The sequence below is a fragment of the Heterocephalus glaber genome, unplaced genomic scaffold (assembly GCF_053883595.1).
Source record: "Heterocephalus glaber isolate CG9 unplaced genomic scaffold, H.glaber_assembly_v1.0 deba00001720, whole genome shotgun sequence".
NCBI lineage: Eukaryota > Metazoa > Chordata > Mammalia > Rodentia > Bathyergidae > Heterocephalus > Heterocephalus glaber.
This window is the reverse complement of record NW_028258433.1, coordinates 4,409,426-4,432,488: the sequence shown is the minus strand read 5'-3', so window position 1 is coordinate 4,432,488 and position 23,063 is coordinate 4,409,426. Positions and strand designations below refer to the sequence as shown.

General features: G+C 37.8%; 2 protein-coding genes across 5 annotated transcripts in view; one reads left to right on the top strand and one right to left on the bottom strand.

Moving 5' to 3' along the window:
- Brca2 (BRCA2 DNA repair associated) overlaps window positions 1-4,577 on the bottom strand; it is a 76,136-nt gene extending 71,559 nt beyond the window's left edge. For all 4 annotated transcript variants that reach the window (XM_004854764.3, XM_021266507.2, XM_021266510.2 and 1 more), the window contains exons 1-2: window positions 4,393-4,577; window positions 3,632-3,740 (exon numbers count right to left, since the gene is read on the bottom strand). In XM_004854764.3, coding sequence (XP_004854821.2) covers window positions 3,632-3,698 — 67 coding nt within the window. In that variant the 5' untranslated portion in view covers window positions 3,699-3,740; window positions 4,393-4,577. The remainder of the gene's footprint in view (window positions 1-3,631; window positions 3,741-4,392) is intronic.
- Window positions 4,578-4,585: 8 nt separating this feature from the next.
- On the top strand, window positions 4,586-19,336 carry Zar1l (zygote arrest 1 like). Its single transcript, XM_004854765.3, has 4 exons — window positions 4,586-8,431; window positions 9,904-9,996; window positions 11,991-12,065; window positions 16,829-19,336. Exons 1-4 carry the CDS (start codon window positions 7,778-7,780, stop codon window positions 16,970-16,972), a joined length of 966 nt encoding a protein of 321 aa, XP_004854822.2. The 5' UTR covers window positions 4,586-7,777; the 3' UTR covers window positions 16,973-19,336.
- The last annotated feature ends 3,727 nt before the right edge of the window (window positions 19,337-23,063 follow it).

The following is a 23,063-nucleotide window of genomic DNA, read 5'->3' as shown; positions in this document are numbered from 1 at the left end:
GAGGTCTCCAGGGAGAAACACATCAGTGGAGTGGTGCAGTGGACACTGTTTGCTACAATAGCTCGTGACTCCAACAACTGCTGTCCCTAGGAGAGGTTGCTTGGTTGGACACTATTTTAGGGAGAAGCCAGGTGAACCTAGGACTTGGAGCAGCCATGGTTGGCTTCATCTCAGGGCTCCCAGTGTTGAAATTCGATAGTGACTGGGTAAGAGACAACTGCAGGAGATGTCCAGGGTCATGGGGCCCTGGTCAGGCCAGCAAGAGACACCCCGAATATTGTAGGCTGAACATCTAAGGCCCCAATCCCACAGCCAGAGGCCAGGATCAGCCTAAACTTCTGTGGATCTGAAAGTACCAGAACCAGCATGCATGGGTGTGCGCGCGCGCACACACACGCGCACACACACACGCACACACACACACCCCAATCCTACTTTAGGCTTGCTGGGATTATCCAGGACAGATCTGAACTCTGAATGCCTCTTTTGTCTACCAACAAGAGCAGAGTCAAGCCATGAATTGTACACTAGTACAAAACTGTAGACCCCAGAGGATAACAACTGGCCTGAAATCACAGAGAAATTTATCTTTTTTTCATTGTTTTTTGTTGTTGTTCATTTTAATTGTTTTTGTTTTTTCATGAGTGTGAACATTGCTTTTAGTTTGTTTTGTTCTTGCTTTTTTCTTGCTTTCCTTCCTGTCTTCTTTACCAGTTTCCTGAAGCTTGGGTAATCTTCCATTGTCCTTCAGCCTTGCTTCTAATCTCTTTCTCTTTTATTTCTCTATTTTTCCCTCTTATCTCTTTTAAATTTTCTCCCCTTAGGGTAAAACCACTCTACAGAATGGATATTTACTGTATATAATTTTCTGATTTAACTTATATCATGTTATATAACATATAGATCTTGTACCTGTGATTGAATGTGGCAAATCAATAGTTATCACAGTTTGTCATTTTCTAGTCTGTGCTCGATGCTAATGTTATTACTGATTGTACTATGTTAGCCAAGGAGACAGAGTTGTTGTGATCAGTTGATCTTCCTTGTGTGCTAATACCTAGAGTGGCTGAGAGTCATAAACAGTATTGATATTATAATCCATATAATATGGATTATTATAATCCAGTACCCAAGAACTGGGTACTAGGCCAAAAAGGCAGTAACCCTTCATCCCTAATAAAATGAAGAGACAGGATCAGGATCTTGGGTCAGACTCAAAAGCCAAGAGCCAGCTATGCCTAAAAGACATCTCTGAAAAGTAATCATTTCCTAAAGAGGTCTCAATACTAGTAATAAAGCTATCTACTACAAGCAATTTGCAAGCCTCAATGCAGAAAACAAATAAACAGCAAAAAAAGAACAAAAAGAAAATGAGAAAACACTGAAGATGCAACCCATAATCCCCAACTCCCTCAAGGCAAATTGAGGTAGAAGAAAGATCTAAATATTAAAACAGAAACACTTAATGTGCTGGAAGATAAACTAGGTAAAACTCTCAAAGATGCAGGTATAGGCAAAGATTTTATGAACCCTGATCACACAGTAAATATTACAAAGAATCAATAACTGGGGTCACATCAAATTAAAGTTTTTGCTCAGCAAAAGAAATCACCAACAGAGTAAAGAAACAACCCACACAATGTGAAAAAATTTTTCAAGCTACTTCTCAGACAAGGGGCTAATATCTAGAATATATAAAAAACTACCAAAAGGGCCGGGAATTTAGCTCAGTGGTTTCACCGCCTGCTGTGCAAGCGCAAGGACCCAAGTTTGATCCCCAGTACCAAAAAACAAAAAAAACCCAAAAAACAAACCTACCAAAAAAATCAGACCCCCCCCCCCAAATTTAAATATCAAATCCAAAAATGGGCATCCTAAATGAATACACTTCTCAGATGAAGAAGTACAAACTGCAAATAAATATATGAAAAATGTTCAACATCTATCTGAAATTCTATCTCACTGGAAAGAATAACTATGATCAAGAAATCAAGCAGGGCAACCCACTTGAAGAAAAGAAAAGAAATCAACCAATAACAAATGTTGGCAAGGCTGTGGGGAAAAAGGAACCCTTCTACATTGTTGGTGGGAGTGTAAATTGGTACAACCACTATGGAAATCAGTATGGAGATTCCTCAAAACACTAGAGGTTCCATTTGACCCTGCTTTCCCCTTCTAGGTATCTTCCCAAAAGAGTTACAAGCATCATACCACAATGATATATGAATACCTATGTTTATGGCAACACAATTTATACAGTTATATCTTGGTTCATGAACTTAATTCTTTCCACAATTCTGGTCACAAGTCAAATTGGTTGAGAACCAAGTCAAATTCAATTGTTAGGTTCAATGTTGACTTTATGGGGAATTTGATTGGTTTGTGACCAATTCAGTTTGCGACCAGAATTGTGGAAACAAGTTTATGAATCAAGGTACCAGTGTAATTGTCCATCAACAGATGAATGAACAAAGAAAATGTGGTTTTCATATACAATAGAGTACAGCACTACTCTGCCATAAGGAAGGATAAACTTGAGACACTTTTAGGTAAATGGATGCACCTGGAGACCATAATGCTAAGTCAAAGAAATCAGGCACACAAGTTTAAATATCACATTGTTTCTCTTGTGTGAGAAACTCAAAGGGTAAATAAGTACCAAAATAGAGGCTAGATAATGGGAAGTAGGAAGAACATGTTCAAAAGGGAAGGGGAACAATGGAAGGGAGAAGGGAAAGAAAAGGAATGGAAAGGGATTAGAAAAAAAAAAAAAAGAAAAAGTGGTATTTATTCACAATGGAGTAATACTCTGCCATAAAAAATAAATTTGAGTGATTTGTAGGAAAATGGGTGCATCTTGAGAACACAATGTTAAGTGAAATAAATCAAAGAAACTTAAGTATTGTAGTTTTCCTTATATGAGAAACCTGAAGTATATACAAAAACAGATAATAAACAGGGAAATCTTTTGGAAACAGAAAGGGCAAGTAAAAACAATTAAAATGTGCTATGTACATGTACCAACTGCCGATGATGAATTTAATCATTATGCACTAGAAATGTACCAATAAATTGAAAATAAATGCACACAAAGATTCAAGAATCCAGCTATCTTCTATTAAGCTGACATTAAAGTGAACTGAAAAATTGTAAAACAATTCTATTTTAATTTCATTTTAGAAAATGCAGCTATTTTTCATAAAAATATTATGATAAATGCAATAGGTTATTTTATTTTTAAGTGAACTGAAACTTTCTCAAGCTCTTAGTTTTAATTACTAACATAGTAGGCTCTTTGAGTAGTCACTAATCATTTTCAAGTGTATAAGAAAAACTGAAACCAAAAAGTTTGACAACTCCTGCATAAAGTGACATTATCAGTGCTTCTGATTTGCTAGTAGTACTTTAAAAACAATTCTTCCAAGGGGCCAGTCTCATTATCCACTAAAGGTTCTATACTCATCATCTGGTTCATGTTGAACAATTACATTCTTAACTAGATTTATGACTCTGTAAGGAACAGTTTAGAGGGTAAAGAAAGTACAGTATTGGATTCTTTTTAGTAAGCCTTCATCTCATTTTTCTGAAAATATTTTCTCAGTGTAATTTATTTTATAAAACCTGTCAATACCTGCTTTGCTGCATCGCGTCTTAAAATTTTCAAAAAAAGTTGGTCTCTCTTTGGATCCAATAGGCATCTTTCTCTACAATATTTTTCCGTTGATTGCTTTACTGTATTTCTGCAAAAGATACGACCAAAGTATACTTCGCAGGGATGCATTCCTTGTTAAGTGAAGTAAAATCATAATCTCTGGTAAGCTTGTCTACAGTTAATTTTTTTACTTTACTCCCACCTTTTAGGGTAATAACGTAACTTAATGTGAGAATGAGAATATACTAGAACTGTGCTGTCCAATCCTATAGACACTAGTCATATAGGGCACTTGAAAAGCAGCTAGTGGGACTAAAGAACGTTTTAACATTAATTTTAACTGCGTTCACTAGGCACGCGTGGTTAGTGGTGGCGCAGTTAAGAATGCTCCTGTTACAGACACAGTTTACAATTCCCAATCTCTAAATCTTCGGAATGTAGCAATTACTGGGAGTTAAGTAAGACACATATTGTGCCCCGATGAAATTTCAGGTTCGGGCAGCTACGCGGCAAATCCCAGCGGCTCGCGGGGCCCAAAGGTGAATTCCCAGGGAAGGGAATGTACTCTGCAGAAACGTGCCTGTGGAACACAATCCCTTCTCAGACAGAGGTGAAAGTCTGCAATGGCAGCGAGGACAAAGGTCGCGGGCTACCACCCGCGTCAGGAGAGGCGCTCCCTGCCCGCCCCGACAACTGGGACAGCTGATGGGAACCCCATCTCCACCCCAGGCACCACTAACCCGCTCCAGAGGTGCGGCTCAATTTTGGCTGGAGTAGCTGGACAAACACTGCGCCAGCAGGCACGTTGGTCACAAGCCGGACCCCTCAGGCTGCTTCCGGTGGCAATCTACATCTCCAAACAAGACTCAAGGTGCACAACCCAGCGGGACCGCGGCCTGATTTAAGAAGCTCGCGCCAAAAACTCTCTGCGTACGTGACGTGATGACGTATACTCGACGTACACGTAACCCGGAAGTCTAGGTCTCGGGTCCCGTAGGCTAGGGGTTTTCCCCGCGAGTGAAAGGGAGTGCTTGCATAGACGTCTTTATGGTTGGTCTTCTCCTGAATAGGGAGCTCACGTGTGGTCTCTTCTCCAAAGTAGTAGTCCGCCCTGCTTGGAGGGGCCGTCTTCTGCCTCTTAGAGCTCCACCGTAGGTGGGCGCCCTTGGAACACGATCTGGGGTTGGGACCTTTGAAAGGCATTTGTTCTGTCCTTAGAGCTAGTGTTCCCTTAGGCCTGCTTTTCAAAGTAGGCCGATTTTAGAAAACCCTCAGGGTGGTCTATGACTGTGGGCTTTCCAACTGCGTGGTAGTGAAAAAGGCAGACATTTGGGAGTAGAGGATCTTAGTTCCAGTAGGCATGTTGCTCTCAGACTTCTGAGCCAGCTTCCCCACTTGAATAATTGTGAAACTCACCTTAATAAAGTGTTCCTGTACTATTAGGTACTCCCCTCTGCAGGCCTTGGTAGTGTCTTTTATGCTTTTAGGGTACCCATCTACTTGTGCCTGTCTTCTCCCTAAACGGACCTCACCTGAATTTACAGAATTTGTAACAATACTAGTATAAAGCTTATTTTGAGTTTGTTGCAGAAACCAGGAAGGCTTCAGCTGGATTCAGGAGGTGAATGCTGCTCATGGGCCTTACTGCTTCCAGAAGGTGCTTGAGCAGTGAGAGCAGAGACAACCTTGGGTTAGGAAAACAGTGAGTTCTACTTGATTCTTTAGGGATCTTTTTAGCCTGATAACCAATAATTCTTAGCTATAGCAGGAGACTTTCCTGATACAGATATAACTAAAGCTTTTTTGATCTTATAGGTCTAGTTAGCAAAGGAATGGAGGTCTGTGATGATAGCAGTATCTACCATTCAAGATTTTATGAGTTTGGCATTCAGCTTTGTGCTTTACAAGCAATAGCACATTTAGTCTTAACAATAATCCTATAATTGGGTTAGTATTGTCTGATGAAGAAACTTAAATTATTAACCTTCCTGGTAACAAGGTCCAGATTTGAATTCAAGTCTGTTTGACTGCATATGCTGTACTTAACTATCTTGCAATGACACTTAACTATCTTGTAAGTCAGAACAATTTGCTTTTTTCCTCTTTTGGGAGGTCAGAGGTGAAGGGGTTAAGGTCACTGGAAATGAACTAATGAGAACCCTTAGTATGTCACAGCACCCTCTGAAATACATTCTCATTGTTTATACTCCCCTATAACTATGTTCCTTGCTTTTGGTACTAGGGACTTGATGTTCATTAGTTATATTGTAGTCCTGTATACTTCCTTCTAGTGCAGCCACTCAGATGACTTACTACTTCAGTTTTTTTTATTTTTTTAAATTATTTTTCTTCACAAGCCAAAATAAACCTGTCCTCCTTTAAGTTGCAGGTGTCAGGTATTTTGTCCCAGTGCTGGAAAGTGACATTGTCCTCAGTATCCACTGCCAAGATGTGGAAGGCTTGTACTATTTTTCACATTTTTATTTCCCCTTTAATTCTCCAATATTGTAATAAAACTCAAAATATGTCAGTAATCATGCTAATACATGGAGTATCCTTAAAACTTTTTCATAAAGATTGTATATAATGTGTACAACATGATGTTTGATACACATATTTGAATGATTATTTCAAGGCAAGCAATAAATACATCCATCTCCTCACATAGTTATCTTTTTATTATGTTTGGTAGGAACACCTAAAGTCTACTCTTAGCAAATTTCCAGATATGATACAATACCATTAACTACTGTCATCAAGTTCTTTTTAGTTTTTTTTGGGGGGGGGTGAGTACCAGGAATTGAACTCAGGACCTTGTGCTTGGCAGGCAGGTGTGGGGCACTGAGCTACATCCCTGGCCCCTAGACTTTTTCATCTTTTAAAACTACAGCTTTATATTCTTTGACCAGCCTTTTCCTCTTTCTTCCAGCTCTCTATTCCTGGTAACTGTGTCTTTGACTTTTTTTCGATACCACATAAGTGAGATCATGCAGTATAGCAGACATCTCTGCCCAGTATTAGCAGACTCTGGTTAATTGCAACCCAGTCTCAGCACCCTTTGATCTCTCCAAGCAACACAAGCAGTGCCTTCCTTCTTTACATCCCTGTTTGCACATCACCTATCCCAGCCTGCATATCAGATATTCCTGCCTACATATTATCAGCCATGCCAGATTCTTCCAGCCAGATGCTTTCAGACACTTCACACTGTGCTGCTAGATGTCTTCAAAGCATACTTTTCCTACCTTCCCACACTTGTTGTAGTCAATAAAATACTGGGTGCCCTTTGTGCCCCTTTACTGCTCAGAGCATCCTGATTAGCCCAAGACCCAATTCTAAGTGTTCTTTCTGTCTTTACTTTTATTCAGCTTTGTGTTGTGTATCACAGGAGGCCAGGACTCACTGCAGAGGTCTCTGGTAATGTCCTCATTCCCGTTCCCTATAATGCAGTATTTTTTTTCCATATGGCTTATTTCACTCAGCATAATATCGTCTGGACTCATCCATGGTATTGCAAAAGGCCAGCACTCCTCTTTTAAAACGTCTGAATGATATTCCCATGTATATCATAATTTATTCATCTGTCAGTGAACACAACATTTTCATAGCTTGACTTATGAATAATTCTGCAATGAACATGTATTGTAGATATTTCTTTAGAACATTGATTTCTTTGGGTATATATTGAAATAGTGGGATTGCTGGATCATATGGTGGTGGTATTTTTTCGATTTTTGAGGAGCTGCTATACTGTTTGCCATAATGGCTTACTAATTTACATTTCCATCAACAATGAACAAGTAATCTATGAAATGATCACTAGAGGAATAAAGCACGTGGGTCAATAAGTCAGAAATGAAAACAGCTATGAAAAAAGATTCAGGAACAGTAAATTGAAGAGGTAGGGAAAAGCAATTAGGAATCAAGCAGCAATTAGATTTCTGTAGGTAGGTAGCTCTTCCCTGCTTCAATTAGGATAATAGGTGACATCTGTTAGATTCTGAAATAAATGGAGAAGCAGGGATGAACCAGCCTGATTAGGAAAAAGAAGGGGTAATGATGGTGGAACGCAAAACAAGAGCACAAACTGCATGAGGATTTTGTGCCTGCGCACCTGATAACCAAATGGAACGCTTTGTCCGTGTTCCTTATGTCTGGTACCAGGGCTATGGAAACACACTGCCCTTGGGCCAGCCTGGACTCTCAAGGCACAATCAAGCCAACTGGAGGCAAAATATGGGTCCCCCCACTTTCCTGGCCAGGCCAGGGCTGCTGGTGCCAGCAAATGCCTCTGAATACTGCATGGATCCTTACAGAAGGGCACACTTTAAAGCCATTCTCACCCAGATGAACCCCAACCTGAGCCTACGGCTGTGCAAGGCCAACACCAAGGAGGTGGGTGTACAGGTGAGCTTGCAGGTGGACAGGTCCGTGCAGTGCTCGCTGGGTCCTCAAACTCTGCACAGCTGCTGCCCATGGGACAACACTGGCCACAGGGAACGCATGACAGCCTGGGGAGTCAGTTCACCAGTGATTGGCCATAGGAGTCTGATCCATTTAAGAAAGGATGGAGAAGATGGCAAAAACAAGGTGGTTTTAGGCCCTGGGGAGGCCAGCCAGCAGCCACCACCAATGCCAAGGTCAGAAGATGAAAGGCAGGAGGGACTGCCTCAGTCCAAGGAGTTGGTGGAGGAAGATGTCAAGTGTCTTAGTGAAAGGAAGAGCAAGCAGGTACAAGGAGATGCAACTGGCTGTCCACTTCAGAAGCCCAGCTTCCAGGTAGCCTTTCTGCTCTTTTTCTTAGTGTCATGCCAGTCCTGTCTTCTCTTTCCTTTTCCATTTCTGGGGCAATAACAGTAAAGCTTTCTCTTGCTTCCTTTTATTGAGAGAGAGAGAGAGAGAGAGAGAGAGAGAGAGAGAGAGAGGGATTGTTTTGAAAATATGTATTTTACGTGGCCTGTAGTTTTGCAAGTTTTTGGTGTAACAGAGTGCCAAGTCTGACTTAAATCTGTGAAGGCTAAAGGTGTGGCCACCACTGCTACTTAGTTTTAGGGCAAAAGCCCCAGCTTTGGGGAAGGGGGCAAAAGACCAGGTTCAATCACCCACACCTAAATGCCAATCAAGGAGAAAGTGGTGAAAGGCAGGAAAGGAACTTTAATCAGTATGCCCACAATGAAAAAGACAGATAAAGGAGTTCCGGATCTATCTTCAAGGGGTTGAGAGAACCTCTGGAATTTTATAGAAGAAGGGAACAACATCAATAGTTGGGGGTTTGCATAGCTGGGTAATTCACACAGCTGGAAATGGTAGGTAATCCTAACGAGGTAGTGGTCTGATTGATTGATATTTTACGACTGGTTCTGAGAGAGCCATCATTGCTTGGAAGGGTAGTTTTGTTCCCATCGTTTGTTGATGGCTCCTGTTTTGGGGACAGCCTAAGTTCCTGTCATGGGACAGCTGCCCCCTGTTGGGTATGACCTTACCACAGGATGGTCACTTGGAATCTTTTCCTGAAATCTGACATGACAGACTGAAGACTTCTAGACATTGCTCCAGATGGTCTGGAACTGAACAGTGTAAAGCTGGCAATTGGATACCCCTGCAAACCCTGGAAACTACTGTATTTATTCTTAGCTTGGTGTCCTCAGTCTTAAAAAGGGGGTGAGAAAGGCCAGGTCAATTTAGGGCTAAAAATCCTTGAATTACACACACTCCTTACGTGAATAATGTGTGTATGTACATGGCTAAGCAGGGACCTGACCCTAAGTTTCAAGGCAATCCAAGCTTCATCCTGCTTTTAGATACCCACTGCAGGCCCAACTTCTGGGTCCTTGTTACATGAGGAGACAAAGAGCTTTAAGTGTGTGAACAAGAAGTCAGATTTTCATTTTAGGAAATTATGCTCATGGTGGTATAGAAAATGGACTGGGAAAATAAAAGCAACAGCAGCAAGAAGAATTCCAGAGTAATTCTTAAGGCAGATGAGAAGCTAAATTAATGTAGAGTAGTAGCATTGAGACTAGAATAGACAGAAGTGAGGGCAAGAAGGTAATTTTCATTTTCATTTATATTTATTTATTTATTTATTTATTGGGTACCAGGGATCGAACTCGGGTCCTTGCACTTGCAGGGCAGGCACCAGAACCGCTGAGCTAAATCCCCAGCCCGATAATTTTTATTTCTTAAAGCAATTAGGGAAAGAGAATCTAGACTCCCCCAATTTAATGAGTCCCCCTCTCCTTTATTTTCAGTTTTTGGAACCAAAATACGGCTATTTTCACTGTAAAGATTGTAAGACTAGATGGGAGAGTGCATACGTGTGGTGCATTTCCGGAACTAATAAAGTAAGTAAAAGTGAGTGGGAAGTAGGGGGAGAATGGGATGGGCACCGATATCAAATGGAGGCAGAGTGTTTCTCCGTGGAATATGACTGCCACCGCCTATCTTGTTCATCCTGGTCCTCAGTGCTGGGCATGCAGTTAGTGCTCAGTGAATGTTCAAATTGAACAGGCTACCTATTCCTGAGCCATACCGTGGCATGTCAGGTTTGATGCTTCTATTGGACCAAATTTCAGGTTATTTAGATGGGCTTTTGCTCTTGTCAACATGGGACTTTCTGTAATCATTTTTTTGTTGGTATACTGTAGTTTGTTTGAACAAGTTTAGGCCTTGCCTCAAGAAAATTGCCACTTTTTGCCACAAGGTGGGGCAATAAGAGAAATAACATAAAGGTTAATTTAAGAAGGAGAGGTTTACTTTGGCAGGTATGCTGGTGCCCGCCTGTAATCCCAGTTACTGGGAAGTTTGAGGCATGATAATTCCAAATTTGAGGCCAGTTTGGACTACTGAGTAAGATTTTGTCTCAAAATAAGAATAAAAAGGACTAGGGATATAGCTTAGGCATGGAGAGCCCTTGGATTTAATTCCCAGTGTGGGATTTTAAATTTTTATTTAGGTTAAAACTAACACATTCACTTAATTGCCAACATATTAAAATTGGGAAAAACTTCACATTCAGATTGCATTTCTGGACTTCTCTGCCTTTTTTTTTTTTTTGGTACCGGAGATCGAACTCGGGTCCTTGCGCTTTTGAGGCAGGCGCCGGAACCACTGAACTAAATCCCCAGCCCTTGCATTTCTGGACTTTCTTGAACAGCCATGGGCTCTGCTCTGGTCATGATGGACCCTCATTTCAGAATGAGAACAGTAGGTTGTGGCTGAGCAGTTTCTGTCTCCTTTTTCTTTTTTTTCTATCTGGGATCAAACTCGGGTCCTTGCGCTTGGGCAGCAGGCGGCAAAACCACTGAGCTAAATCCCGGGCCCTCTGTCTCCTTTTTCTTGCCTTGTGGACTTCATTTTGTAGCAGTTTACATCAGGCCATTTCTTTAACTTTTAAGAGCATCTGAGTTTGTGTTTGTTCAGAGGCTGCCTTTCTGGCTAAAGGACTGTGGAGGGATAGGGCAGAGAAGCAGGTTGTGACCTGAATGAAAATTTGACTTAACCATTTGCTAGACCTAGAAGGTGAATAGATTTTCAAACCAAGTTAAAATTACTTCCTGTCTTGTCTCTTGCCTGAAGAAAAACAATGGGGTTGATTCAGACACGCCAAGGCACTAGAACACAAAGAATGTGACATAGAACTTGTCCTTAAGAAATGCATTATGATAGGAGTGATGCAGACAAAATGCAGTTTGGTGGTATATGCAGTAACATTCATGGCATGGAAGTGGTACAGAAATTACACAGGAAGGGGAGGGGATTAACCTGTCTGAGGGATAGTGTCATGATTTCAAAATACGACTTTTGAAGTATAAATCAGAAGAAATAACCAAGTAAAGCAGGGAGAAAATGTGCACAGGAAAATACACAGTCCAGAAAGCACATGAGCATATGGTATTGATGGATAACCACAGGTAAGTTAAAGCTCAGGTGGGGAAATAACTGGAAAATCCAATACATCAAGGCTAATGGACTAGGACAAATGATGAAATGTTTGTTCCACACAAATGGGTAAAACTATAAAGACCATTTTCCATTGTGTATGTATTATAATTCTTTATGTGTGTTACTGGTTAGTTGTCAGAACTATTTTACAGGTAAGGAAAATCTAGGTCATAAGGTTAAAAAAGGTGACCGATAGCCCTGGCAGAGCTTAAAACTGCAAGGTTGGAAGTTGGATAAAAGTGAAGTACAAGGTGAAGGAACAGATTCCTTAAATTAAGAACTGGGAGCAATATATATATTATATATATTATATAATATATATCACTATATATATCCATATATACCCATATATATATACATTCCGACTTGTATTAAACAATAATTTTATCTTTAGGTTTATTTCAAACAACTCTGTTGCAAATGCCAAAAGAGTTTTAACCCTTATCGAGTAGAAGCAATCCAATGTCAGGTAAGCATATTGAACATTTTTACTTTTTCTTTAATGTTTGTCAACATGAATCCTCAGATTGAATTGGATATTGGCATAGTAATGTTAGGTTTTCTATATATTTGAAACTTTATAATTAGATAATTTAGAAAAAAAGGCATAAATTCTAATTTGTATTCTTGACAAGAAAGATGGGGAAGATTTACTATTTTCAGTTGCCTTATGAGGTGTTTGTGTACAGTGTATGTGTGTTTTTCCTGAGAGATTTGGTAGTTCAAATGTAGTAATTTGATAAGTAACCATTACTAAGCGTTTACTGTTTGCTAGACTTTGGGCTGTTTTACATGCATTATCCCTTGTGATGTAGCCTTTCTGATAGTTATTTCCATTTTACAGATCAAAATGCTAAATTCAATAAAATAAAATAATTTGCCCTAGGTTAGACTCATAGTATTAGATCCGTGATTGGACTCCAGGTGTCTCCAATGTTTAGAAAATCACAGAACAGATGAGATCTTAACTTCCAATGAAGTCTTTTTGCATTTCGGGGAGACAGTATGTGGAAACCTGTCTTTAAACTTTTCAGAAAAGTGCAACATAATTTTTGAATTTAAAGAGTTTTTTAAAGTTGGAGGCTGGGCATGGTGGTGCACGCCTATAATCCTAGCTCTCAGGAGGCTGAGGAGGAGGATCCCCATGAGTTCGAGGCCCGCCGGAGCTACATAGTGAGACCTTGTCTCAACTCACCCCCCCAAAAAAAACCCACAAACAAAAAACCATAAATAAATAAATTATTTAGGGTGAGGTAGCACACATCTGTAATCCTAGCAGTCTAGGATGGAGGCAGGAGAATAGCTAGTTGCAGCCCAGCCTTAGCAATTTAGTAAGACCCTGTCTCAAACATAAAAAGTATTAAAAGGGCTGAGGATGTAGGCCATTGTGAAGACCCTGGGTTTAATTCCCAGTACAGATATTCCTTGTTTAACCACCTGCCTGTTTAATCACTGTTTGGACTTAAAACCCGTGTTTAGACATCTACACAGGAACATGAGTGGCAGTGTAGCCTTGTGGTGGCTTTTGCTGTAGTACAGTACTGTAATTTTTGCTGGTTTTACTGTATAGTACAGTATTGCAGTTGTATGTTCTGTTATATATTACAGGACTGGATGTAAGAGTTAAGCAAATAAAAACAAAGTCATCAAGCGGGAATTTCCTTTGACCATTTCTTTGTTCTGAATATTGTAATGTACACATTATATACAATTCATTTAGTGAGCAATTCGTTAACAGCCTAGTAGTAGGACTGTAGCTTGGTTGTTAAACAAGGAATGTCAATACTGCACAAAACAAAAAAATAAATCTTCCAGTTAAAAATTTTTCCCTTTTTCTGTGGTTAGTAAATGATATTTTTAAAACTAGTTTATAAATGACTTATCCTCAGATTTTCTGGACTGAGATTCTTAGTATTCTTGTGTTTAATATCCCTTTATTAAATTGTATTTAAATATAGTTTCTGTTTTTCTTTTCCTTTTTTCATTTTTTTGAGTCAGAGTCTTACTGTGTAGTTCAGGCTGGCCTTGAACTCACTATGTAGCCCAGGCTGGCCTCGAATTCATAGTGATCCTCCTGCCTCAGCTTCTGAGTACTGGGATTACAGGTGTGCACCACCATGCACAGCTATTTTCTGTTTTTCTGTAATCTACTTTTTTTTTTTAATGTTCATTTGATTTTTAAAATTTCATTTTTCAATCAGTTATCTTGGTAGTTATTCATTCTTTTTTGTCATTCTTTAATGTTCTCCTAGTGGTTACTATAGAGATTATAGTATGACTCCTTGACTTATAAAGGACTAAATATATTTACCTTTCCTCAATGCAATGGCTTTAGAATACTTGCATCGCTTCATCCTAATTTATGTGCTGCCAGTTTTGTATATTTTAATTTTACCTATATTTTAAGCTTTGAGATATTATTTTATCTAGTCAATATTCATTTAGCTTTAAGTACATATTTATCCTTTATGTTGCTCTGGGATCTTTTTTATATCTTTTTCTATATGGGATCACTGTCTTCTACTTGAAGAACACACTTTAATGTTTTTTGTTGTATAGGTATGAAGGTGACAAATTCTAATTTTGTCTGGATATTTTTTCAAAACACATTTGCTGGGTATAGAATTTGTAGTTCTTTCTGTCTTTTTCTTGGTTTTCTGAGACAAGGTCACACTGTGTAATTGAACACTATGCAATTGAACAACAGCCTTGAACTTGCTATGTAGCCCAGGCTGGCACTGAACTCACAATCCTCCTGCCTCAGCCTCCTGAGGCCTGAAATTGCAGGTGTGTGATACCAGTTCTGGCCTTTCTGGCCTTTAAAGGTGTGTCATTTTTGTGCAGCTGGCCGCTAGTCTCATTGCAGCTTGTTTGAAGTAATCTTTCTCTTGCTCTCCTTCTGCTTGCTTTTAAGATTTGGAAAGAATTAAGTTCATGAACCAAGGCACCACTGTATCCCTCTCTGCTTTGATTTTCAGCACTGTTACAATGATGTGCCTGGTTGTGGCTTCTCTGTATTTGTCCTGCCTCTTGTATCCGTGGGATGTTTCTTAAATCTGTGGCTTGGAGATTTTAATTACTTTTGAAAAATTATTGCCCATTACCTTTCCAATATGTATTATTTTTGCTCCTATTCTCTATGTCTCTTTTCTCTGATTACTCATATTAGGCCTTTGCCATAATTCTGACTCCTATGATCTTTTAAAAATACATATTTTTTGCTTTTGGTCTCTTCTTGCTCCAGTCAGGGTATTATCTACTAAACTATTTTCCATTCCTAATTATCTCAACTTTTTCTCATTTGCTATTAACACTATCCACTAAGTTATTGGTATCAATTATATTTTCTGTTCTAGAAGTTTTATTTCCTTGAACTTGCATAATTTTTTAAAATCTGAAAGATAACTCTATTACCTTACTCTCTTGTGCATCTGTTGCTATCCTCTTGATTTTCAAGTATATTGTTCTGTCTCCTTGTGTACCTGGTCACTTTTTTCACTCGAGTATTAGTATCATTTATTAACAATTTGGAAAATTTGTAGCCTAGGATAACATCTTCTTCAACAGAGGATTTATGTTTATTCTGATAGGCAGACAGATAAACTAACAATTTCAGGTCACTATTTTCCAATCAATGTTGAGTTGTTTTGAAACTAAGCTTCAGCACCTGTAAAGGCAGGTCTATTTTTGGCACAACCTTATTCTTGGGTTGTAACCTTCAGGTTCCCACCACAAAGTCTGAGTTGTTTACTGGTGCTCTTCTAGTGTGGCATATCCCTTAGCCTCATCAATTTGTTAATCTAGTTTTCAGCTTCCTCTTGTTTTTTATGTCTTTCAGAATTGGCAAGTAGTTTTACAAACAGTATCTCTTGTAGTCTAACCCTGGTGATAGATGTTACCCCCATTTTATAGATCAGAAAGCTAAATTTAATTAGAGAAAATAACTTTCCCAAGTTAGGCTGATAGTATTAGACCTGTTATTGGATTCTATGATGCTGCCAATGTCTAGAAAAATCACAGAACCAGATGAGATGTCCCTTCCCATTAAGTCCCCTTCAGTTGTGTGGGGAGGTATCTAAAAATACTTGAAGGGAAGCTATCTAAGCTTTTCAAAATAGGGCAATATAGTTGTTGTTGTTGTTTTATAATCAAGAGGGGTGTTTTTGTTTTTAAAATAATCACCAAATGTCAGGCCTACCTTTATTTCTGAGTTTCTATTTTTAAAGTTTTGACAATTTCCTTCAAGCAGTTATTTTTAGCTCAACTTTTCTAGTTGTCTGGCAGGCTTGGTCAGAATTCCCTAATCCACCATTGCCAGAAGCAAAAATCTACCCTAAGATAAACCATTACTTTATTAAACCCTTTCTTCCTTAAAAAGAAATTGTGAAAATTAAACAAATCTATAGAAAGTGCTTAAGACAGTGGTAGATATGTATACAACATATAGCTGTTAGAATTTTCTTATAAGGAGAAATAATCTTCAGTGAGAGAGTGGGGAATTTGGATATTGTATAATGTTTGATAGATCATATTTAAGATTCCTATTTGGAAAATGGAAGGGCCTATTTTTTTTGTAGTATGCAAAGATAAATCTTGACATATGACGTATAAACAGAACACAGCAGTGATTATCAATTTTAATGATTAGCAGGGATAGGAGGATGGACCAGGGAAGTACATGTCCTCATAGGGTATAAGTTTTTATTTAGCAGAAGATAGAATGGACTAATGATTAAAAAATACTGCTTTAAATGTTAGTAAAGATTGGGCACGTCTGGAAAGAAAGGAATTTTGCTTCCTCTAGAAGCACCTTCCTCTTAGTTATAACAACCCAAAATATCTCTCTATATAGCCAAATGTCCCCAGTAAATCACACCTAGTTAGAACTATTGTTATATTATGTTTCAGTGTTCTTAGATAATCAAATCACTTAATCCCACCTGCTATAAATACATGAAGCTACACAGAGAGGAACTCTATAAAAGTCTTTAATTTTTATGTTCTCTTAGTTGATTTAGAAATATTCTCTCGAACATCTCTGATCATTCATCTTGAAAAATGTATGGCATTTAATGGGATTAATTGGTTTTTTACAACTTAGTAATGAGCTTCTTATAGCAGTAAAAGAAAGATGAAGATAATAGGGATGTGGTGAAAGTATTTTGATTTGAGGATTACTCTTGAAACACTAACTTGATCATTAGTATCCAAACTATTCCTTATTTTCTAAAGACCTGTTCAAAGTCTCGATGTTCCTGTCCTCAAAAGAAAAGACACATTGATCTAAGGAGACCTCATCGACAAGAACTGTGTGGTCGCTGCAAAGACAAGAAATTCTCCTGTGGCAATATTTCCAATTTTAAGTACATGATATGACAGGCAATATGGTTTATGAACTCTTACACCTTACTGTAACTGTCTTTTTGGCAACTTAGCTCTGACTTGGCATTGGATAATGGACTAGGCTTTTGTACTTTTTGTAGGTTGTATAACATTTGTATAATATGAGTAGAATAAAATAAATGCATGTATGTTAGACCATGAAGCCACATTATTGGTAATCTCAGGGTATATAGCAATAAGAAATGGTAGATATTATCAGATATGTCACAGGAATAATGAAGAGGAAAAATAGTCATTCACTTGACAAACTTGTAAACTAAGTGTTCTAAGCACTGGGAATATAGAGATGATCAAGGGGGCAATGTCCTTGTTTCCAAGTATACATAATTATAGCAGATGTTGAAATAGCACCTAGCATGTGTCAGGCATTATAACTCTTCACAGCCTCATATTAAGTTGGAATTATTATACCTTTTCATAGGTATGGAGATGGAGGCACAGAGAAGTCATGGGGTAGATCCAGAATTTGAGCCCAGGTAGACTAGGACTTGTTGCATGCTTGTAGTTACTGTATTTAAATTAAGGCTGTGATATGTCCCATGAATGAAACATGGTACTAGGGCAATAGCCCTTTTAGAGTGGCTGAGAAGAGGTGACATGAAAATTAAGACTTGCAGGAAACAGGAAGCTGGGAGAAGATGGTTTTGATCCAAGGGAACAGCAAGAGCAAGGGCCCTGAGGGATTAGGGAACATATTGAGCATGTTCTAATGAAGGGAGTTTCTTGAGGCAAAAGTTGGACATAATACTGAAGAAGACAGATCACTAGGATTCTTAACCCATGACCAAGCATATGCAAGCCCATGAAAGGGATACAAGGTAGTGACATCAGCTTTTTACTTTACTAAGATCACTTCCTGCTGTGAGGGAAGATTAGGAAGGGTGGAAGGATGAAGACAGGCTAGGGAGTTTAATGGACCCATGAGCAGAATGATGCTTGAACGAGGGTGGCAGCCATGGAGATGGAGATAAGTCCGTAAGTTCAAGATGATGCTTGCAAATGTGCAGGATTGGCAGTGGATGGTTGAGGAAACAAATGATGAGCCTTAGATTTCTGCTTTGAGCTAGGGGATGAATGGTATTGAGCAGTACCCAACTTAGGCAGCATTTTCTGGAGTCAGTTTACCTAACTGGAATGTGAGGAAGGAAATTATAAAGATGAGAGCAGAAATTAATGAAAATGAGACAAAAAACAATACAAAGAACCAATGAATCAAAGAGCTGGCTCTTTGAAAGAATAAAATAGACAAACCCTTAGCCAATCTTACCAAGAAAAAAAGACTCAAAACAATACAGTTAGAAATGAAAAAGGTGAAATCACAACAGACACTGCCCAAATCCAGACTATTAGTAATTACTTTGAAAACTTGTACTCCAATAAATTGGGGAATCCAGAAGAAATGAATTGATTTCTAGATACATATGAATTTGCCGAATAGAACAAAGAAGATATAAAAACCCTGAATAACTCAATAACAGGCAATGAAATTGAAGCAGTAAATTAAAAAAAAGCCCAAAAAACAAAAAACAACAAAAAACAACCGAGACTATCCCAGGACCTAATGTATTCACTGCTTACTTCTATAAGAACCTCAGGGCTGATCTAATGCCAACCAGTCCTCAAAGTCTGTGACAAAATCAAAAGAAAAAGAGTATTCCCACAGTCATTCCTAGAAGCTAGAATAACTGATTCCAAAACCAGAAAAGGAACCAAATAAAAAAACTATAAGCTAGAAAGGAGGGACAAGAAAAAAAGTGAAAATAGAAGAAAAAAATGGAAACAAAGCTTTTGTAAATAGGGAGGGTAGGGGGGTTGTAGAGGAATGGGATAAAATAAAATAAAATTTATTTTAAAAACAAACAAACATAAACTAAGCTAATTTCGTTGATGAACATAGATGCAAAAATCTTTAACCAAGGTACTGGCAAACAGAATAAAACAAATCATCAAAAAGATCATATATGATGACCCAGTAGGCTTCATCTCAGGGATGTAGGGATGGCTCAACATATGCAAATCAACAAATGTAATACATCATATAAACAGAAGTAACAATAAAAAAAAATCACATGATTATCTCAATAGACACAGAAAAGGCCTTTGACAAAATTCAACATTATTCATGATAAAAACCCTGAATAAAATAGATATAAAAGCCCAGCACCCAGGAGGCTGAGGCAGGAGGATCACCATGAGTTCGAGGCCAGCCTGGGCTACATAGTGAGTTCAAGGCCAGCCTGAAGTACATAGCAGGACCCTGTCTTAAAAAAACCAAAAAAAATTTTTAAAAGATAAAAAAGGACCTTATCTCAGTCTGTTAAAAGCCATTTATGACAATGCCACCATCAACATCATATTAAATGGGGAAGAGCTGAAAGCTTTATCTGTAAAATCAGGAACAAGACAAGGATGTCCACTTTTACCACTCCTGTTCAATATAGGACTTGAAACAGTAGCTAAAGTAATCAGGAAAGGGAAAGAAATATAAGGAATATATCTTGGAAAGGAAAAAGTCAAATTATTATTTGCAGATGGCATGAACCTCTACATAGAGGACCAAAACAGTTCCACTAAAAGACTACTAGAATTCATAACCAATTCAATAATGTAGCAGGATACAAAAAATCATACAAAAATCAATGGCATGCGCAAGCACAAGGACCTGAGTTCGATCCCTGGTACCAAAAAAAAAAAAAAATCAATGGCATTTCTGTAAACCAATAATGAACTCACTGAGAAAGAAGTTAGGAAAGCAATACCATTCACAATAGAATCAAGGACAACTAAATACTTAGGAGTTAACAAAGGAACAAAGGAAGTGAAAGAACTCTACAATGAAAATACTGTGTACTTCAAAAAAGATTGAAGAGGATATAGAAAATGGAAAGCTATCCTCTGTTCCTAGATAGGCACCAATATAGTAAAAATGCCATACTTCCAAAACTGTCATAGAGATTTAATGCAATGCCAATCAAAATACCAATAGCATTCCTCACAGAAGAAGAGAAAAGAATCTTAAAATTTCTATGAAACAAGAAAGGACCCAGAACAGAAAAGCAATTCAGGGCAACAAGAGCAAAACAGAAGGCCTTACAATTCTAGACTTCAAATTATACTACAAAGCTATAGTGATAAGAACAGCACGATATTGGCACAAAACCAACATGGGTTAATGGAACAGAATAGAGAATGCAGAAACAACTCCAAGCACATTAAGCTATCTGATTGGTTTTATAAAAAAATTAATTTTATTGGTACATTTTAGATATACATACTGACCACATTCATCATAGGGAATTTATATGTGTACATAATATATCTTGATTCTTCTTTTTTCCCCAGTCCCCTCCCTTCCAATACATCTCCACCTTATTTACAAAAGTTTTGTTTCTCTTATTTCCCTTCTATTCTCTTATTTTTTCTTTTCCCTTTCTTGGTTTCCCCCTCCTCCCAATGTGTTCCTATTCCCATTTGAATATTTTGTTCCTATTTCCCAATATCTGTTATGCATTTTGGTCCTTATTTACCCTTTCAGTTTCTTGCACCAGGGAAACAATGTGATATTTAAACATATGTGTAATATTTATTTCACTTAAGAGTATGGTCTCAAGTTGCTTCCATTTACCTAGAAATGTTCCAAGCTTATCCATTTTTATGGGGGAGTAGTACTCCATTTTATAAAAAAAAACCCGAATGTATCCATTCATCCATTGATGGGTATTTGGGCTGTTTCCAAGATTTAGCTATTACAAATTATGCTGGTATAAACATGGGTGAGCATATATGGCTGTGGCATGATGCTTCTAATTTTTTCAGGAAGATACCAAGAAGGGGAATAGTTGGGTCAAATGGAACCTCTCATTTTAGTTTTTTTCAAAAATCTCCACACTGATTTCCACAGTGGTTGCACTAGTTTACACTCTCAGCAACAATGGAGAAGGGTTCCTTTTACCACAAGCACCATTTATTGGTTGACTTCTTGAATATAGCCATTCTTTCTGGAGTAACATGAAATCTCAATGTCGTTTTGATTTGTATCTCTGAAATGACCAGTGATGTTGAAGATCTTTTGATATATTTATTTGCTGCTGTTTGTACTTCTTCATCTAAGAAGTATATTCATTTCTAACACCCATTTGTGGATGGGGTCTCTAAATTTGGGGAGAGTCTGATTTTTTGAGTTTTTATATATTATAGATTTATATAATATTCTATATTCTTATATAGTCTATATTCTATATAATATCTAGAATATAATATATAATCTAATATTAGAATAACCTAATATTATATACTATATAATATTAGAATGTTATATATTCTAGATAGTAGTCCATTGTCTGAGAAACAGCTGGAAAAATTTTTTTACCATTGTGTGGATTGTCTCTTCATTCTCTTGGTGGTGTCTCTGTGCAAAAGCTTTTTAATAAGATGATATCCCAGTTGTTGATTCTTTGTAATATTTCATATGCAATTAGGTTTTGTTCATAAAATCTTTGCCTACACTTGTGTCTTCAAGAGTTCTACCTATTCTATCTTCCAGCAGATTTGGTATTTCTGTTTTAATATTTAGATCTTTGATCCATTTCAATTTTAGTTTGGTGCATGGTGAGAGATATGGGCCTACTTTCAGCCAGTTTTTCTAGCACTATTTATTAAAGGGGCCATCTTTCTCTTAGTCAGGGTGTTTGGCTCTTTTGTCAAAGATAAAGTGGTTGAGTGTGTTTGGAGTTGTTTCTGGATCTTTTGGTCTGTTTCATTGATCCTCAGGTCTTTTTTTTTTTTTTTTTTTGCCAGTGCTATGCTGTTTTTATCACGATAGCTTTATAGTATAATTTCAAGTCAGGGATTGTGATGCTCCCCACCTACCTTTGTTACCTAGAATTCTTTTTGCTATTCTAGGTCTCTTCTGGTTCCATATGAATTTTAGGATTGTTTTCTCTAATTTTGTTAGGTATACTATTGGTATTTTGATTGGGATTGCATTAAATCTGTATAGCAATTTTGGAAGTACGGCCATTTTCACTATATTGGTTCTTTCTATCCAAGAACAAAGAATATCTTTCCATTTTCTGATATCCGTTTTGATGTCCTGTTTCAGAGCACTGTAGTTTTCAAAGTAAAGGTCTTTTACTTTCTTCCTTAGATTGATTCCTATATTTCTTTTTTAAATGCTATTATGAAAGGAGTGGTTTCCCTAATTTCTCCCTCAGTGAGTTTGTTATTTGTGTACAGGAATGCCATTGGTTTTTGAGTGTTGACTGTATCCAGCTATGCTACTGACTTTGGTTATTAAATATAGAAGCCTTTTGGTGGAGTTTTTGGGGTTTTTTTAAGTGTCATCTACAAATGATAATTTAATTTCTTCCTTTCCTATCCTTATTCCTTTTCTTTCTTTTGTCTAATTGCTCTGGCTAATGTTTCTAGAAATATGCTGAACAGGAATGGTGATAGTGGATATCCTTGTCTTGTTTCTGATTTTAGGGTTCAGTTTTTGTCCATTTAGTATGATGTTGGCTGTTGATTTCTCATAGGTGGCTGTTATCAGATTGAGATAAGGACCTTCTGTTTGGATTTTCTTTAGCATGTTTATCATGAATGGGTGTTGGACTTTGTCAAATGCTTTTTCTACATCAGTTGAGAGGATCATATGGTTTTGTCCTTGGTTCTATTAATTTATCAATTTGTGTATGTTGAACCATCTCTGTGTCCCTGGAATGAATCCTACTTGGTCATGGTGTATCTTTTTGATGATTTGCTTCATTCTGCTCATCATTATCTTATTGAGGCTTTTTGTGTCTATGTTCATTAGGAAGATTGTCCTGAAGTTCTCCTTTTTGGTTGGATCCTTTTTCAGTTTTGGTATCAGGGTAATGCTTGCTTCCAGGAATGAGTCTGAGAATATTGCTTCCCTTTAATTTTCATTAAAGTTTTTGAGGAGTAGTGGCATTAGATCTCTAAATTTCAAGTAGAATTCAGCAGTGAATCCACTTGGGCTTTGTTGATGAGTTTTTAATTACATCTTCAACTTCATTGACTCATGTTGAGTTATTGAGAATATTTG

Coding starts and splice junctions, on each gene's coding strand:
- Zar1l (XM_004854765.3), top strand. CDS start 7,778: ATGGAACGCTTTGTCCGTGTTCCTTATGTCTGGTACCAGGGCTATGGA. Junction 9,997..11,990: donor GCATTTCCGGAACTAATAAA/GTAAGTAAAAGT, acceptor TTTTATCTTTAG/GTTTATTTCAAACAACTCTG. Junction 12,066..16,828: donor TAGAAGCAATCCAATGTCAG/GTAAGCATATTG, acceptor TATTTTCTAAAG/ACCTGTTCAAAGTCTCGATG.